Source organism: Protomyctophum bolini (genome assembly GCF_963924005.1).
Source record: "Protomyctophum bolini genome assembly, chromosome: 22".
Lineage (NCBI taxonomy): Eukaryota > Metazoa > Chordata > Actinopteri > Myctophiformes > Myctophidae > Protomyctophum > Protomyctophum bolini.
The window spans coordinates 614,642-634,030 of record NC_137883.1 but is presented as its reverse complement, the minus strand read 5'-3'; the positions used below and the strand labels follow the sequence as shown (position 1 = coordinate 634,030).

The 19,389-nt window shown below is 39.4% G+C and overlaps 1 protein-coding gene and 1 long non-coding RNA gene across 2 annotated transcripts; one reads left to right on the top strand and one right to left on the bottom strand.

The window, feature by feature from the left end:
* Nucleotides 1-5,119: 5,119 nt before the first annotated feature.
* On the top strand, nt 5,120-13,824 carry LOC308310158 (uncharacterized protein). The gene is made up of 5 exons (XM_080756307.1): nt 5,120-5,168; nt 6,405-6,501; nt 6,609-6,677; nt 6,815-6,913; nt 12,905-13,824. The coding sequence occupies exons 4-5, from the start codon at nt 6,842-6,844 to the stop codon at nt 13,136-13,138; spliced, it is 306 nt and encodes a 101-aa protein (XP_080612433.1). The 5' UTR covers nt 5,120-5,168; nt 6,405-6,501; nt 6,609-6,677; nt 6,815-6,841; the 3' UTR covers nt 13,139-13,824.
* Nucleotides 8,815-12,687, bottom strand: LOC308310495. Its single transcript, XR_013963499.1, has 3 exons — nt 12,613-12,687; nt 9,498-9,558; nt 8,815-9,244 (listed from the first exon to the last, which is right to left on the bottom strand). It is a non-coding gene; the product is annotated as an uncharacterized lncRNA (long non-coding RNA).
* Nucleotides 13,825-19,389: the final 5,565 nt, after the last annotated feature.

The following is a 19,389-nucleotide window of genomic DNA, read 5'->3' as shown; positions in this document are numbered from 1 at the left end:
GGTCTCTGGGGCATTGTATCTTGGTGGCCTCCTGCCAGTGTTTCTCCATCCTTCTCCTGAGCTCTGTGTTCTGGGGCTCTGTTATAGTCAACTTACATTGTCTTGGCTGGAGATTGCTTTCCTGCAGGGTCCAGCCCAGTCTTGTGCAGATGGCTGCTGGCCCACCTGGAGGCCCCAACCTCACTTGTTCGGTTGGTGTGATTAGGTGGGGTGGTCTTCCCCAATCAGGATGAGGGGTTTGACCCTTTCAAACGGCAGTCTGGCCAAGTGTCTGTATTTAGTTGTGAGTTTAGATACAGGATACGATTGCTCACCCAGCCCCAGGTGACATGAGGTGAAGGCTCCTTTGATTTGGTAACATTGCTTTGGTTGACATGCTGGGGACACAGAGAAAGACACTGATGCCTTCAGTGTCTGCACATCCTGCCTGATGGTCCTGAAGCCAAATCTTGTCTTCAGTCTTTCGCTCACTGTTCACTGCTCACTGTTCACCTCACCGAATTTAGCCCAAGGAGTTTGACCCCTAGTTTGGCCATAGACCCCCTAGTTTGGCCATAGCCACTTGCCCAAATGTGCCGACATGTGCTGACCTCATCACATCTGTGATGATGGCTATGGCCGTTTTTAGCCAACGTAGTGTTTTTTGTGCAAAACTAATGCTTGGAATGGATCCATAATCATGAAAAGCCCCTAGTTTGACATGCCACATGCTACTTAAAGCATAATGAAATTTAGAACATTTAGCCTTATATTGGTTGTTGATGGTACCCAACTTTCAGCAGCTGTCAAACATGCCACTAGGGTGGTCAAATAGAAACCAATGTGGGATATGTTAGTAGACACCTTTACAAACATTGGTGAAGAAAATTCTTGGTAAGAAATGTATTCACAGATTTTATATTATTCTGATAATATTCCCTGAGTAAATTGGTAAAATAATAGCAGGTCCACCATTTTTGAAAATGTCTACCATCCATGGTCACAGGATAAATCTAAATAGTACAACTGTATTCCTCACCCTTGAAAATGTATGATTAGTCACCAGAATCAAGATCCTAGGTGGTGTAGAACTTGAGTTATTGGGAAATAACAGAAAGTTGGCGGCCATTTTGAAAAATGGCTGCCATGTTCACAGGGCAAATCTAAATAGTACCACTGTATTCCTCAAACTTGAAAATGTGGGATTAGTCACCAGAATCAAGATCCTAGGTGGTCTAGAACCTAAATCAGTTAAACTTGTCAACTCCGTCAGATGTTCGTCAACTCCGTCAGACGTTCGTCCCGTGATGTTTTTGTTAATTTCCAAAGAAATAGAAAATTCTCTGTCAAATCTTTTGTGCTTATGTATTGAAACACCAACTGAAATGATACGTAATGATGATTTTTTTTTTTTTTTACATGGTTTTCATGTTATAATATTGAACATAAAGGTTGAAATGACGGTTTTGAGAAATTGGATATTTCATAATAGTGTGATATTGGAACAAAATAATATTAAAATATTTGTATTACTTAACTTGATTACTGAAAGCCATTATAAGATAACTGAGGACTTTATATTATTGTTGAAATGATAAAATTCAATTAAAAGGGATTTTAGTGTGTCTGACGGAGTTGACATGAATCAGGTATTAAGTGCATAAATGTCCCATTTTAGAAAGAAATGTTATGCGAAAAACCTGTTCCTTCTCAAGATTGGTAGTTGAGACCTGTGTCTACAAATACATCTATTTGATTTGAATGTATCTTAAAAAAAAAAAAAATCCAGTTTGAAAAAAGTTTTGTCCCTTATCTCAAGAATGGGTGATCTACATCTAATTTAAATCACATTTCAGACCTTTATACATTTCAGATTGATCTATGAATTTAAAAGTTTTAATTGTCTCCTGTTCCTCATGTTTGTGCGTGTTTTTGTTATTCATTGAACAAACCATATTTAAATAATCAAATGTGAGCCATTTTTATTGCATTAAATTAAGAATGGCGCACTTGGAGAACCGTTACAATTAAGAGAGGTCTGTGTGGGTGGAAACTCATATCCTGACAATCAGGGCGACGCGCTGATCGATAATCTTGTCTCGGATTCGTTCCACAACTTTCAGATCCCTAACCTCAGCTCTTAGAACCTTCCAATATGGAAAATATGTATGACAGTCAAAGCAGATCCATAGTGGGTTTTTTTGTAAAGTGAAACTTATATAATTGTGTCATTTAAAGAACTACCGGTATAACAGTCGAAGCAGATATGAGAGGTACATTTGTGTAAAATGAAACTTATGCATATAAGTTTGCAACTCATAAGAACTATATGTGACAGTAAATCCACATACAATATACTTAGTAAATGAGTATAACATGAAACATATATGATTTGGGAACTTATAATAACTCTAAATACACATACAGTACAAAATCACACACAACTATCAGTGAAACAAAAATCTGATATTGTATAGAAACCATATGGCTATGCATGTCACAGACATCCAGAGAAAACTAAACCTAATCTTACAATGAAATAACATGACAAAATAACAAGTTTTTGTTTCCTTTTACATTGTATGACTCCTACATTATTAAGGGGGCGCTGGCCCCTCCTATATACAGGTTTAATGTTTGTTTTTAGTTCAATGTTTGTTTTAAAAACGCCATTGACAATGAAGGGACAATGTACGTCATCTTGTCCTTAACACAAATATTAAATGCCATTAACAATAAAGATACATCACCATTACTTCACCTAATCAACATGAGTTAGACTTTAATATATTAGCGCCCCTCACTTCACACAGGTGTGATTTCTTTCAAGATTATATGGGCAATTATATCAAACAAATGGCAATAGGCCAAATTATTGTTTTATTAAGCCATTAAGACCTGAGGACACGATTTTCTATATATCAGTGGTGCTCAAACTTGTTCATGTCAAGGACGCCAAATAGTATATGTAGGACCCAACCTGGACACTCAAATGAATAGATGGCACCTAGGGGGTGAGGCTGAGATGCTGGATTTCACTATGCTGGAGGTGTTGTGGGCCTATGAGCAGAACATCGAGTAAGGATGCCCACCTGATAACCCAGAGAATGGCATCAGTCATTAGACTAGACTAGACCATCCCACAGTCTTATTGTCAAAGTGTCAAGTATGTGTGGCAAAGAAATGACTAAGCGGCCCTCACATATTGGAGTGAGGGATCCTATAATTAGACCGACAACCTACCATTATCCCTAACCTAACCCTAACTGCAAGCACGGGAGCAGCACATGTTCGAGCGCTAGTCCGACCGTTGTTCCCGAATGCTCCGTCGGAATTACGTTCTGATCCAACTACAAACACATTTACAATACTGCGTATCTTCCTATATTAAAATAGATAGCACAGTACCGGACAGTACTATAGTATAGCACAGTACGAGTAGCACAGTACAGTACAGTACGCATACTACAGTATAGTAAAAGTATTACAGCACAGTAGGTCTACACTCTGACAAGTTCTTATTAGCAGACTGCTACTTACTGTATGTTTTCTAATGTACAGCATTGGAACTATTTTTGCTGATCTTGGAGCGCACTTTACAATTTACCCTGGGTGTGCGTGTGTCTATGATGTGCGGGCATCCGCTACTTAAGGGCTGCATAGCGGCCCGGACCTCTAGTACTAACCTAAAGGGCGAGTTCGTGCTGAAACAACAGGTCTGGGAGTGCCCATATCCATACTGTATATGGACTTTTTTTCTTCTTTCTTTTAAAATTGACGCTTTCGTGTAGGGCGTAAAATGCCCAGGTACAGCCGGGCCTTAATTTCCGGGCCTGTTGAGAACTCTACTTTTCGTTGGCTGCCGTGCGTCTGTGCTAATGACTTTGGGGCGGGCCCCTAGAGTTTGAATGGACAGGTATCAGTCAAAAGGGAGACATTAAAGGGGAAGGAAGGGTAAGGAAGGATCAACATATGGAATGTCAGAACAGGTCAGCTCCATATATGGAGTATGGCTGTATGGCTATCCAGGGTTTGATGAGGTCAGTGTCGTGATCTTCATTCATATATGGAGACGGCCATATATGGAACGACAGCGTGTCACGAGGCGTGACAGACTGAAGGCCATATATGGAGTGTGTCACAAAGTGTGACAGACGGACGGACAGACTGACATGTTTTGCAGGTTTTCATAGTAATCTGTGACCTACAGTCACAATAACGACATCATATTATATCCCACTACAGCACATCTATGGGCATGACAATATGGGCTCTCCATGGGCATAAAAGGTACAAGAACTGACAGATAGGAGATCTTTATGGGCATAAAATAAAAATATATTTTTTTTTCTTTTCAAGGTCTGTGTAAACACAAACATTGAAGACAAAAGTGAGGACGCAAATTGTGATTGATTGGCCAGAATGAGACTCAGAGGATGTATGATGACATATGATTATAACAGAGCGCCCCTCACTTCACACGTGTGTGATTCCCCCCCCCCCCCCGCCATTTTATATTTCATATTAGATTTTATATTTATATTTTAAGTGAGGACGCAAATTGTGATTGGCCAGAATGAGACTCAGAGGATGTATGATGAATAACAGAATGCCCCTCACTTCACACGTGTGTGATTTCTCCCCCCCCCCCCCCTCCCCATTTTATATTTCATATTTGATTTTATATTTATATTTTATAAATGAAAAACATTTTTTTCTAGAAATGCTACAAATGTAATCCAGTGAGTCATTTTGTGGATAAAAAAGAAATACAGTTTAGGTCAGATAGTGTTCTACCCTGCATGCTGAAATAACCAATTTCCAAAGCATACCTTTATTTTTATTATATTTTTAACATTTTGGAATAAATTAAAACGGTGAATTAGGCTTAGGACCTGTAGGCATATGCATTTTGATTTAATAATATATAATAAAACTATCTCGCTCGGCAATTGGCCCGCCTCTATGGACCGAATCTCGAACGCCATTGGACAACAAACCGGAAATATCACCCAGAGCGTCTGACTCGTGGTCTGACGTCACCAACGAACAGCATTTGAATTTGAAAGTGAAAGAGTCACAAGTCACAACAAGGAACTAAGGATTAGGAAGGACGGCAACAGCAGAACAACAACACAAGTTAACGTCCGAACTAAATGGATTAAACCCCTTCAGGCTGTAGCGAAAAGGTATGTTACAGAACGAGAACTATATAAAGACCCACATTAAGGAAAATATGTTAACAACTGCGAGGTGCATCATTATGAATTTATAGCCCAACATTTAGCAGCTGCAGCACTGTTAGCAATATGCTAACGTTAGTGTTTAGCTAACATTATATGGGGGACATCTCGTCCTATTTGAATAGGTTTGTACTACACTAAATACTGTAAATAGTCATACACTGCACTAGTGTTGTTGGTGAAGTTATTATTTTAATTTGAGATCGTTTTTGGTGAGTCTGTCTGTGTTCATTTGAGGGGTTTTGTGGTCAAGTTTAATCTGGTGGTTATTTCTGTTGCAATGAAGGTAGACTTCGTTTTTGGCTTTAAATCATTCTTTATTTTAGGATTATGTGTTTAGAACGATTTTTGAGGAACAGTATTTTTGATTGGAAAAACCTTGTGCATATTTCTATGGTAATTTAATTCAGTTCAATTTAGTTCAACGTGTATTGAACAAAATATTCTAAAATTTTGGGTCTGTGAGGTTAATCTCATCAAATGGTGGTCTGTGGCTCAAGCTGCTCAATGCAGAATTAATAATGGTCCTTGATATGAAAATGAGCTTAAACAATACCAAAATAAGCTTACATAGTGAGCTTGTAGATTTGCAAATGTTTTGCTTAAATTTCCAGAATAGGCACGCTGAGGCTATATGGTTCATTGGTATAGAAGAATCTTCTATAATTTACCTTGTTTATTAAATTAATATTTGTGGCACTAATACCACTGACAATTTAAACAGTAATAATATGCTGATTAATTTTTTAAGCATTTGGTTGTACTGCAGAAACCATGGTGTGTCACTACACTTGTAGATATGCTATTTTCACACGCATCAAATATTTTTGAAAATTAGCTCAGACCTTTTGTCAGGGGCTAGGTCCTGTGCAGTAATATAACCATGGAAGGTTATATTGTGGTGGAATGGTGTGCCCGCACACCATTCCACCATTTATCATTGGTAAAGGTCCAGGATTACTTTATTGAAACAACTTTCGTTTGTGTTTGTTCAATAAAGTAATCCTTTACCAATAGAATGGTGTGTGTGTGTGGGCCCTACCTCCCTCCTTCCATGATTACCTTATTGGCCCTGCACCCACTGTCGAGGTGCGTGTAAATGGGTATGCTCAGTAATGACACGCTAAGCCTTTTTTCTGTAATTTCTCCCTCTCTCTGTAACTTGGTTATTTCTGTCTGCAGCCTTCTGTTCCACCTATCCATCCAGGCTGTCTTTTGGGCACATCAGCTTTACATTCCACATGTCTCAGCCTGGCTTGTTGACCATGTTCCTGCAGAGGTCAGTATTGAAATGTTCCATATTTTGTACTGACTTTTTGTTATAAATTTCAGTGTAGTTTTAGTTCTTTATTTGGTCAGTTTTGAAGATTTATTTTTGTTCTACAGGGGCTTGTCGACATTGGTTGGGAATCTGAAGCCAGGTCACAAGTGCAGCCATGCAGGAGCTCTATCCAGGTATGGATCACACTAAAGAATATTGTCTACAATACTGCATTTTGTCTTTGTCTTTGACAACAAGGAAGTGAAGTTTTGTCTGTTTTCATGGTCAATTTGCAGTTTGTGAAATGTTTATGCTGCATCTCTATTCACAGGCCTCCTCTTCAGGCCTGAAGAATGTGATGGTCTTCTCAGTGGCGTTCCCAGATTGTAAAAGAAAGTTGCAGACTCCACCAAACTGGAAGCCACTCAAAGTAAGTTTTTCTTCACACATTTGGCTTTGTAAAGTATATTCAGATCATTTATATTGTAACCAATGCATTTGTTGGGAAATCTTTGCAGTTGTATTTTATGGTGTTAATTTCCTGTATGCCACTTGGGACCCAACAGTGGTAATGGGCTGACATAATAGTGTGCCTTTGATCAGCCTCTACCATTGGTTAACTCAAATAGGCCCCCTGCCTACTTATAGCCAATATGATGGTCTGATACTGAAATGTCCACTCCACTTCACCATTTCACCTTTTGCACTTTTTAAATAAAGACAATGTTTTTGGCATCCAAAGAGCCTCATTCATCCTACAATGTGCAAGCCCCCTTTTGCTTATGGATATATGATCGTTGCTGTTGGGAAGAATAAACCACCTAACAGAAACTGTTTTTCTTTTGCATAAATCAGTACTGTTGGACCAATATTGAACCAATGGTAAAAAGTGCTTCGGACAAACCTCTTAATTCCATTGGACCCTCAAACTGTCTGCTAAAATGGCCAACTCTCCCCTCTAATGCAAGTCATTGACATTATGTAAAGTCACAAAACCAACTTTCATATGGCATTATTGTTTTGTTTTCAAAATATAAGGTTTTTCTTCATTTCCTGAAAATAGAAAAAAAATATATATGAACATTTTGGAGTTAGGTGGTTTCTCCCCGACAGCAGATATGAGTAAATATGTCTCTTATACTGTACCTTATGCAGTTGGTAGTAAAGAAATGCAACACAGATGTTGCAGTGGTGGGACAGTCTCTCTCTGAGCCAGGTTGGCCCTGTTTGTGGCTATTCTCCTCTTGCACAATGTAGTAGACGGGACTTCCTGGTTCTGTATCCCCCGTCTCTTCACTTCCGGCCCATCCACAGTGCATTGATTTCGCTGCATTTCTACGGACAATATTATTATTTTCTCGTCACTGGTAAATTCTGTAAGTACGTTTAAAAATTAATTTTATTTGTATGGTTCATTAATATACCTTTCGTTTTTATCGGAATTGTTTTATCGTGTGTTAATATTTCCAAAGAGAAATGATGTGGATTGCTACTAGGCGGTAGGCGGTACTAGGCGAATTGGCTGTGCACACTGCTACTGTAGATTCTAAGGTAAACCTTTTATTATGCTACAATCTGTTTAATAAGCTAACGTTTGTTAAGTGTTTTTATCAGTGGTGTCTTTTAAGCTTTTGGGGCTTTATTTAATGTATAAATAAATATACATCAAAATAAACGTTTACTGTTAGAGCAAGGACCCGTTTGGGGAAGCACCCTATGATGGTTTAATTTGTTTGTGCATACTGCATATAATCATGAGACATCATCACGTTTGTTAGACCTAGACTCGTTTGATAATGACAAAGAACACGTTAGCAACATTAGCATCATCATCATGACATTTAGCATCACAGATTAGCTCCGTCTGAAGCCAATCTCTCATAGCCATTAATGAACGGTTTGCATAATTACAGTACATTCAAGCACAACTCAATACAACAACTGTTAACTGTGAATTCAATCAATTCATCATAATGATAAATGATGTTTGTGTTTGTGATGTTTTATAATGTTATGCCAAATATGTTCAGTATGTCTGCTTTTTCCACCACTGCCTGCATCTGATCACAGATAAATGTATTTATCTGTACAAACACTCTGTACTTTATTATTATTTTTTCATATTATAAGGCCTACATACTCTTATTATTGCATGACAAAAGGTGAAATTGGGCTATCTACATGCTCACAAGTCACAATGCAATGTGGTCTTGTAGATCTTTTTTTTATTATTCAAATATTAATAACCCTGTTTCTGTGTGTAGGGACCCACAACCAGGTAGCCTTCATGATCATCTGACAAATACAGGAGGACAGTGTTGGCAGGTATGTTTTTTTATTCATTATTATTGTATCATATATGGAAGCTTTCTGTGTTCTGTTTGTTTATCTGTCTGCATGCATACTCCTGCTATACAAGTGTATGAAGATCTAAGTCAAGATGTAAAATTATAGGATGGACCTGTACTGATCAATTTGGTTCCATTTGTATGCTGGAAGTTGGATACATACTTGTAAATCAAACCTTTCACACATGAATGCAATATTTTGAAAATCTATTATTTTTCTAGGAATGGCAGTGGCTCCTTTGAAGTCATCCCTTTTGATGTTGACAAGCCACCTTGCCCTCAGTTCAGCATTAGCTGGGATGGCATGGAAACTGAGCGAACAGACTGAAGCTGATGTAGAGCAAAGAGGGACTGAGCAAAACTCTGCAGAACCACACGCCCTCTTCATATACTTTACAGTGCCTTTCTTCATCCTGGAGCAAAAAACGAGGCGCATATAGACAATTAGATTTGATAAAGAATCAGTCTTTTGTGAGAAACACAGACACAAAAATGCTGCATTCTTTAGGTACAGTGTCTTGACCAATACACATATGAGTACATAGAAGCACGGCAGGAATTCATTAAGATGTGTGTTTGGGAGAGGAGAGAGAGACCAGTGGATAACTGCACCGATCAGACAGATGTGGTATGATACAATAATACAAATGAATAAAAAAAACATACCTGCCAACACTGTCCTCCTGTATTTGTCAGATGATCATGAAGGCTACCTGGTTGTGGGTCCCTACACACAGAAACAGGGTTATTAATATTTGAATAATAAAAAAAAGATCTACAAGACCACATTGCATTGTGACTTGTGAGCATGTAGATAGCCCAATTTCACCTTTTGTCATGCAATAATAAGAGTATGTAGGCCTTATAATATGAAAAAATAATAATAAAGTACAGAGTGTTTGTACAGATAAATACATTTATCTGTGATCAGATGCAGGCAGTGGTGGAAAAAGCAGACATACTGAACATATTTGGCATAACATTATAAAACATCACAAACACAAACATCATTTATCATTATGATGAATTGATTGAATTCACAGTTAACAGTTGTTGTATTGAGTTGTGCTTGAATGTACTGTAATTATGCAAACCGTTCATTAATGGCTATGAGAGATTGGCTTCAGACGGAGCTAATCTGTGATGCTAAATGTCATGATGATGATGCTAATGTTGCTAACGTGTTCTTTGTCATTATCAAACGAGTCTAGGTCTAACAAACGTGATGATGTCTCATGATTATATGCAGTATGCACAAACAAATTAAACCATCATAGGGTGCTTCCCCAAACGGGTCCTTGCTCTAACAGTAAACGTTTATTTTGATGTATATTTATTTATACATTAAATAAAGCCCCAAAAGCTTAAAAGGGGTGCATCCCTCCATTCCGACATGCTGCCATTCCGACATGCTGCCATTCCGACATGCCCCCATTCCGACATGTTGCCATTCCGACATCCCCCCATTCCGACACATTTTAGTCCCACCATTCCGACACATTTTAGTCCCACCATTCCGACAGTCCACAAATCTTAAATGTATTTTCAAGGCAATTTTTTAAGGGGTGTGTAGCAACTGTAAATAATGTAATAATCAGCTCATAATGTAATTAAAAGACGAGCACATAACTTAATAGATTTTTCTATAATGTAATAATGTGTTACATTAAGAACCTCCACATAGGCGACTCATACTGTGATAAAACTTCATAATGCAATAATGTCTTTATAATATATGAGCTGATTATTACATTATGAGTTTTATTACATTTTAGTCATATTGACCATGATACTGACATGACACTGACATGATACTGACCATGATACTGACATGATACTGACCATGACACTGACCATGACACTGACATGACACTGACCATGACACTGACATGATACTGACCATGACACTGACATGACACTGACATGACACTGACCATGACACTGACATGATACTGACCATGATACTGACTATGACACTGACATGATACTGACATGACACTGACATGACACTGACATGACACTGACATGACACTGACATGACACTGACATAACACTGACCATGATACTGACATGATACTGACCATGATACTGACATGACACTGACCATGACACTGACATGATACTGACCATGACACTGACATGATACTGACCATGATACTGACATGACACTGACCATGACACTGACCATGACACTGACATGATACTGACCATGATACTGACCATGACACTGACATGATACTGACCATGATACTGACATGACACTGACCATGACACTGACCATGACACTGACCATGACACTGAGACATGACACTGACCATGACACTGACCATGACACTGACATGATACTGACCATGACACTGACATGATACTGACCATGACACTGACCATGACACTGACATGACACTGACATGATACTGACCATGATACTGACATGACACTGACCATGACACTGACATGATACTGACCATGATACTGACATGACACTGACCATGACACTGACCATGACACTGACATGATACTGACATGACACTGACCATGACACTGACATGATACTGACCATGATACTGACCATGACACTGACATGATACTGACATACTGTATATGCCTATCATCTTCAGAAATAATCAAATATAAGCAGGATAAACCATTTGTACTATAATCAATAAATAATAATATTTATATTAATATAAATAATAAAAATAAATAAATAATAATAAATAAATAGTTGTAAACCATGTCATAATGGTCAGTATCATGTCAGTGTCATGGTCAGTGTCATGTCAGTGTCATGGTCAGTATCATGACAGTGTCATGGTCAGTGTCAGGTCAGTGTCATGTCAGTGTCATGGTCAGTATCATGTCAGTGTCATGGTCAGTGTCATGGTCAGTGTCATGGTCAGTATCATGTCAGTGTCATGGTCAGTGTCATGTCAGTGTCATGGTCAGTGTCATGGTCAGTATCATGTCAGTGTCTGGTCAGTGTCATGGTCAGTGTCATGTCAGTGTCATGTCAGTGTCATGGTCAGTGTCATGTCAGTATCATGGCCAGTATCATGTCAGTATCATGTCTCAGTGTCATGGTCAGTGTCATGGTCAGTGTCATGTCAGTATCATGTCTCAGTGTCATGGTCAGTGTCATGGTCAGTGTCATGTCAGTATCATGTCAGTGTCATGGTCAGTGTTTATATTAATATAAATAATAATAAATAATAATAAATAACAATAATAAATAAATTAAATAAATTAAATAAATATAAATATAAATATAAATATAAATATAAATATAAATATAAATAAATAATAATAAATAATAATATTTATATTAATATAAATATAAATAATAAATAAATAGTTGTGAAAGTGATCTGTCGGAATGCTGGGACTTTTTCTGCCACGGGTCCCTGTCGGAATGGTGGGACTTTTTTCTGTCGGAATGGTGGAATGTTTAAAAATATGGAGCATACCACCATTCCGACAATTAGAAGTCAATGTAGGAGTGGCAGCATGTCGGAATGGAGAGTGAACACCGCTTAAAAGACACCACTGATAAAAACACTTAACAAACGTTAGCTTATTAAACAGATTGTAGCATAATAAAAGGTTTACCTTAGAATCTACAGTAGCAGTGTGCACAGCCAATTCGCCTAGTACCGCCTACCGCCTAGTAGCAATCCACATCATTTCTCTTTGGAAATATTAACACACGATAAAACAATTCCGATAAAAACGAAAGGTATATTAATGAACCATACAAATAAAATTAATTTTTAAACGTACTTACAGAATTTACCAGTGACGAGAAAATAATAATATTGTCCGTAGAAATGCAGCGAAATCAATGCACTGTGGATGGGCCGGAAGTGAAGAGACGGGGGATACAGAACCAGGAAGTCCCGTCTACTACATTGTGCAAGAGGAGAATGCTGGGCACAGAGTCAAGTAGGTTTTTATCTAACATTACTCTGGTTCACTGTTATTTTTTTTCGATTGAGTGAAAGATGGAACAACATCACTGGTGGGGAAACATGTTGACTATGTTCTTGTATAGCTAATTTAATCTTATCTGTCTGCAGGATGTCTTCTTACGGTGTGCCACCCATGATGGGTGGATGAAGGTGTCACAGAGACGGCTTACGGCACCTGAAGAAGTTCAAGGTCAGCCCCCGTATACTGAGGTCCTTCTACAACTGCACCATCGAGAGCATCCTGACGGGTGGAATCATCGTGTGCTATGGGAGCTGCACTGCACTTCAGCAGAAGGCACTACAGAGAGTGGTGAGAACAGCCCAGCGCATAGTTGGAGGTGAGCTTCCCTCCCTCCAGGGAATATACGAGAGACGTTGTGTGGCCAAGGCTGAAGGGATTGTCGGGGATGTCCACCATCCCAGTCACAGCCTGTTTGAGCCATCACAGTGGCCCCCATGCAACCGGTTTCTCAGCCTTGCTAGCCACAAAGACTATGGAGCACCTTCTTTTTTTTTCACCATTAGACTTATGAATACACATTGAACACTACATGGCCCGGACTATATGGCCAAATGTCTGTGGCTAATATACCGTAATGGCATTTTGCACTTGAGCTCTGCACTTTAGGTAGTTTTAGCGATTATAGCTATTTAAGCAACTTCGTTTTTAACATAGATTACTCTTGACACTAGACTGTAGCTCTTGTGTTGGCTTTAGCGCACAATGAATTGAACGTGCCTTTTACTTGTAATTGGTATTGTTGACAAAATTGAACATTCAGACCATCAAGACGTCTACATGTTAAACAAGTGCCGCAGCGGCAAGAATGGGAAGGTTAAAAAATACTTTTAAAGTGCCTCTGCTAAAAGGAGAATTCCATGCTAGAAGGCTTTCTTACCTTATTTGTTACGTCCCCACCAAAGAGGTTTAGGACAGGTATTATGTTGTGCAAAAGTGCATGATTGGCCATTTCGGGGGTTGGGTTTTTGTGCTAATTTGCTTATTTCCATCGAAATGAGTAGTAAAGTGTGCCACTCGGGATACTATTTACATTATGAAAAGAGGACATATACAAAAAATATGGATTTTTGAGTGATGGAAATAAGCGACACCCCATAGCCCCATTCAATTCAATGCAATTAATTGAGGGCTTATGGTAGGGGAAATGCGCTTTTGCACAAAATAAAACCTGGACCCCGTTACATAAAGGTAAGAAAGCCTTGTAGCATGGAATTCTCCTTTAATGTTTGTGTGCTTCTCCTTGTTGTTAGTCATAGTTGTCTTACTAGTTGTTACTTGATATGTTGTTACTCGGGTCGCTTTTTATATTTGTATTTCATTTTGAGTTAAGACACTACTGTTAAAGCACTGTATGCACTACTGGCACTTAAAGATAAATAAAGGCAAGTTATATTGAAGGAAATTATTGTATTGTTTTATATCACAATATTTGCATATTTACATTATCTCCTTTACAGCTCTAGTATGGCTCGATTATGAGACTCATGTGAGACTCAAAGTAGCCAATAAAGATATCTCACCTACCTCTCATTTATCTCTCACTATAATCTCATTTCAAGCTATGCTTAGCATCCTGAGCAATAAACGAGACTTAAGTGATCATGAAATGAGATCTCTCCTAGTTCTCATTTATCTCTCACTGCAATCTCAAACAAAGCTACATGAGACACTAAACAGCATTAAAGTAGACTATATCGATATCTCAATTTTGTCGCCTAAGGCATTTTAGGCGACATAATTGAGACTTTGGTGATCATCAAATGAACCACGTATGAACCACAAATGAGACACTCCCTTATGTCTCGGGAGCAATATATCAGCTTTAAAAGAGCAACAAGATTTTCCTCTGGGCTGTGCTATTTATGAATACTAATATATATTGTCTCTGTTGTGATCATAGTGATGAAATTGCTATCCTTGATCTTGATTGGCGTACATACATGCTAAACGCCCCATGACGCTTGGAGCTATACTCCTTCCAGAAGCACAGCTCAAAAAAGGAAATTAAACATTGTCTGAATAAAATAATGTCTAATATCACGAAAATGAAAATGATCAGGAAAATGAAAACGACTAACTAATCAACTCACTCACTGTCACTGTCTTCGAGTGTGAGTTCAACTCGTGAACATCTTTTGGGGTCCCCAGTGCAGAGACAGGCAATGACATACTTGACACCGGCTCTTGCACAGGAGCATCCTCTGGCACACTTGCTTTTCTTGCAGTGGCAATATTTGGTGCGCTTGTATTGTGCAGGTTTTGCATCCTTCAGCATCATTGTTGCCACCAGCTTACCATTGACAAGCTCTCTGCCAAAGTTGGTTGCCACAGGGTAGGTTGGCTGAGACATGTGTGCCCTCTTACATACAACCAACTGATGCAGGGCTCTGAGAAGGTGTAATTTGAAGGCATCTTCAGTAGGTGGAAGGCAACGCATGTCTCCTTTGATGTTGCCAAAAAGATGGGCTCGCAGTGTATCCAAGTTACCACTGAAGTCACTCCTCTCATACAGTGAAGCCATGTATCATCTAGCCGCTGTCCCGACATCTTGTGTAACATCCAGACTTTCCCCAGAGTCACCATTTTGGCACAGAGGCAGAAGGTCTTTCAGGTGATCTACGGCAGCTTTGTAGGCACGTCTTTTTCCTCTTCTGTAAAGATAGCTCACTGTGTCACATCCAGTCAGTATGTAGGTGCTGAGGAGTATGGATGAAAGATCGGAAGCTTCAACATCATACTTCACTGCCAGGGCATCCACAATTGCATGAGCAGGTAGGTAGATATCCATCTTCTTTACCCATAGCTCCTGTAGGCCATCCATGTGTGTGATGTAATATGCACATCATGATCACATATGTGTCAGTAGCCACAACTACAGCCCGTTCGTGGTGCAGATGTTCTACTGAGTATGCAATGTGGGCAAACATCCTAGTATCTGCCTCCTCATGCTTCTCACAGTTCTGGAAGTTCTGGAAGCTCAACCTGGCAATCTGCTGATAACAGAACAGTGCGACTAGGATCACGGAGCCAGATCCATCCCTTGACCAAGGTTATGCCATGCGAAAAGGGAATAAGGCTGACTACTTGGCTGCAATCAAGACATCCCTTGGCAGTTCATGGTGTGAAGTGGACAGATTGCCACCATTCGACAAGCCTGTTGTAATGGTGGTTGATGCCATGGCATTCATCCAGCGTCAACAACATCTTGGTTGCAGCACCTTCCACGAACTGCAAGAAAAATACCTGAAGCAGCTCCTTAGTGGTATCCCAGACAACTGTGACTGCATCCACTTTGTTGGTGATCGATATGATGTCTCCAGCAAGATGAAGGAGTACAAGCCACATGATAGTCTTGCCTTACCTGAATGGAAAGGCTTTGTTCAAAATCCACTGAATAAAGCAAACCTGTTGAACTATATGGGAGAAGCATGGGCTGCTCAGCACAAATCACTTCCTGCTGGATGCACACTTATTCTGGGTGGACTTTTCCATGATCCTAGTCGCACTGTTCTGTTATCAGCAGATTGTCAGGTTGAGCTTCCAGAACTGTCCTGTGAGAAGCATGAGGAGGCAGATACCAGGATGTTTGCCCACATTGCATACTCAGTAGAACATCTGCACCACGAACGGGCTGTAGTTGTGGCTACTGACACAGATGTGATCATGATGTGCATATATTACATCACACACATGGATGGCCTACAAGAGCTATGGGTAAAGAAGATGGATATCTACCTACCTGCTCATGCAATTGTGGATGCCCTGGCAGTGAAGTATGATGTTGAAGCTTCCGATCTTTCATCCATACTCCTCAGCACCTACATACTGACTGGATGTGACACAGTGGGCTATCTTTACAGAAGAGGAAAAAGACGTGCCTACAAAGCTGCCGTTGATCACCTGAAAGACCTTCTGCCTCTGTGCCAATACGGTGACTCTGGGGAAAGTCTGGATGTTACACAAGATGTCGTGACAGCGGCTAGATGATACATGGCTTCACTGTATGAGAGGAGTGACTTCAGTGGTAACTTGGATGCACTGCGAGCCCATCTTTTTGGCAACATCAAAGGAGACCTGCGTTGCCTTCCACCTACTGAAGATGCCTTCAAATTACACCTTCTCAGAGCCCTGCATCAGTTGGTTGTATGTAAGAGGGCACACATGTCTCAGCCAACCTACCCTGTGGCAATCAACTTTGGCAGAGAGCTTGTCAATGGTAAGCTGGTGGCAACAATGATGCTGAAGGATGCAAAACCTGCACAATACAAGCGCACCAAATATTGCCACTGCAAGAAAAGCAAGTGTGCCAGAGGATGCTCCTGTGCAAGAGCCGGTGTCAAGTATGTCATTGCCTGTCTCTGCACTGGGGACCCCAAAAGATGTTCACGAGTTGAACTCACACTCGAAGACAGTGACAGTGAGTGAGTTGATTAGTTAGTTGTTTTCATTTTCCTGATCATTTTCATTTTCGTGATATTAGACATAATCTTTATTTTATTCAGACAATGTTTAATTTCCTTTTTTGAGCTGTGCTCCTGCTATCATAAATAGCACAGCTCACTTCACACTAGGTGTGATATTTCAACTAACAAAGAATCAGCTGTGCACATCTGTTTATTTTATAATAAAAAAATACTTGTGTTGTTTTGAATTTGTTGTGTTACACTTTTATTTTGTGGGGGTACAGGTGTTTTCAAGAAAAAAAAAGGCTCTGGGAATTTTGAGCATTAGGGTAATAAAGTCACCAGAGTTCCTTTAATTTAGGGTTGATTTTAATTTAAAAAAATGTGGAATGACTATAAAGATTGATGAAAAGAATGAGACATTGGCTGATGTCATAACCCATGGCAAAGTTGATTACTATTGAAGTAAAGATGAAAGTATTGGGAAAAATGCAAAAAACGGATGAATTTTTGGTACCAAAAATGGCTATAAATCATTTGGAAAGGCTTTGTGAGTGTATTTCTGGACTTGGTGTTGTTCACATATGTGTTCTGTGTATCTATCTGGGAATCATTTATTGACAGCCTACACAACCTACTGAGCACTTTAAGAAAAGAAACCTAGTTTTTTACAATAGGCGAAAATGGGCAAAAAAATAAAGGCTTCATTATACTAAAATGGCCATAACTTTTTTTCGCGATGTTTCCGGCAGTGCAGCCCTCTTATTCTATGGACCTTAATGACCAAATTAATAGAAAAAACACACAAAAAAAGTATAGCATGACATCACAGGTCCTCTCAAATTTCCGGTGACTGGATCCCCGACTATAAAGACCCCATCAGAAGTGTCATTGCCCTGACCAGTAGATGCACCCTCCTGTACATGATATGCCATTAGGACCTTATGTGTGTTGCCCATGTGCTTTTTTAGTTGTTTATGCGTTTGGAATGGACCTAAATCTATGCAATCCTTATGTCTGCACATTAGAGTTGTGTCTTTGGTTAGGGTGGCAGCGTGTGTTTCCCAATCAGCGTCTGTCACAGTGGCATCCATCTCAGACATTTCATTCATTATGTAGGTGTCAACAATATTTATGAGGTGTTTGTCAAACCATTTCTGCTTTTCTTCTTCTGAGCTGAACATTGAAGGTATAGTATTTTTCTTGGGTGTGTGTTGAATTGTGTCCATGTCAAAGTAATGCAGAGCAGCTGAAATGATGTCTGTAACATCTCTGATGAATGTGTTGCCAGCTGTATAGTTGTCACCAAGTGCAGACGATGAAACATTTCTTCTGTCTATCAGATTCCGTAGTTGGAACATTGTGCCTTTTTCATTGTTTGAAGTTGTCTTGTAATACACTTTGAATATAAGGTCATTAAAGTTCATGCTGCAGTGAAAGTCACCAATGCCTGTGACAATGCCAGTTTGTTTGCGTTTGTCCCTCCGAATGGAACGAAGGGCCGCGTCTGCATTTTGTTTTGTCAATTGGTCTCCTGATACTATTACTTGAATAGCCGGCTTATTGGCTGTCTCTCCATCCACCTCTTCAGCAATATAAGGGACATACTTGTCCTGAATGTAAATCATGGTGTCTACCATCTCCGGTGATTTCTTCTCATCTGCATTAAGCAGTCCAAGGGGGATAATTTCAGTTTTTTGGGTCATAATTGAGGAGTATTCATGAGGGATGTGCAATTTAACATTGTCTTTAAATTTGTTTAATTCCGAAAGATGAGACACCAGCACACGTCCAGTCAACACTTTGAGCTCTTGTCTCAGAAGTTCAATGTCTTTATGGTTCGGCACTATCTCACGCATAGGAACATCCCGTACAGACCTTTGCTTGCATTGAGGGAGATGGGCGCCACTGACTCTTTCTTTGTTTACCACCATTATCATCCAATGAATGGCTACGTTTACATGAGCAGTTAAATCCCCTTTTCATTCCGAATAGAAGTTCAATTCTATTAAACGTTGTTATGTAAACACCTACAAAAACTTACATCCGAATGAAAACGCTCGATGCGATCTAAAAACCATTCCGATGTCACTGGCCGGATTACTCTGATGTTCAATGCGATTGAAAGAAAATTTGACTCATGTATACACTGCTTCGGATGTAAATTC

Bases quoted from the DNA above. Each gene is read 5' to 3' on its own strand.
- LOC308310158 (XM_080756307.1), top strand. From the start codon at position 6,842: ATGGTCTTCTCAGTGGCGTTCCCAGATTGTAAAAGAAAGTTGCAGACT. The intron at 6,914-12,904 runs GTAAGTTTTTCT...ATCTGTCTGCAG, and splicing joins CAAACTGGAAGCCACTCAAA to GATGTCTTCTTACGGTGTGC.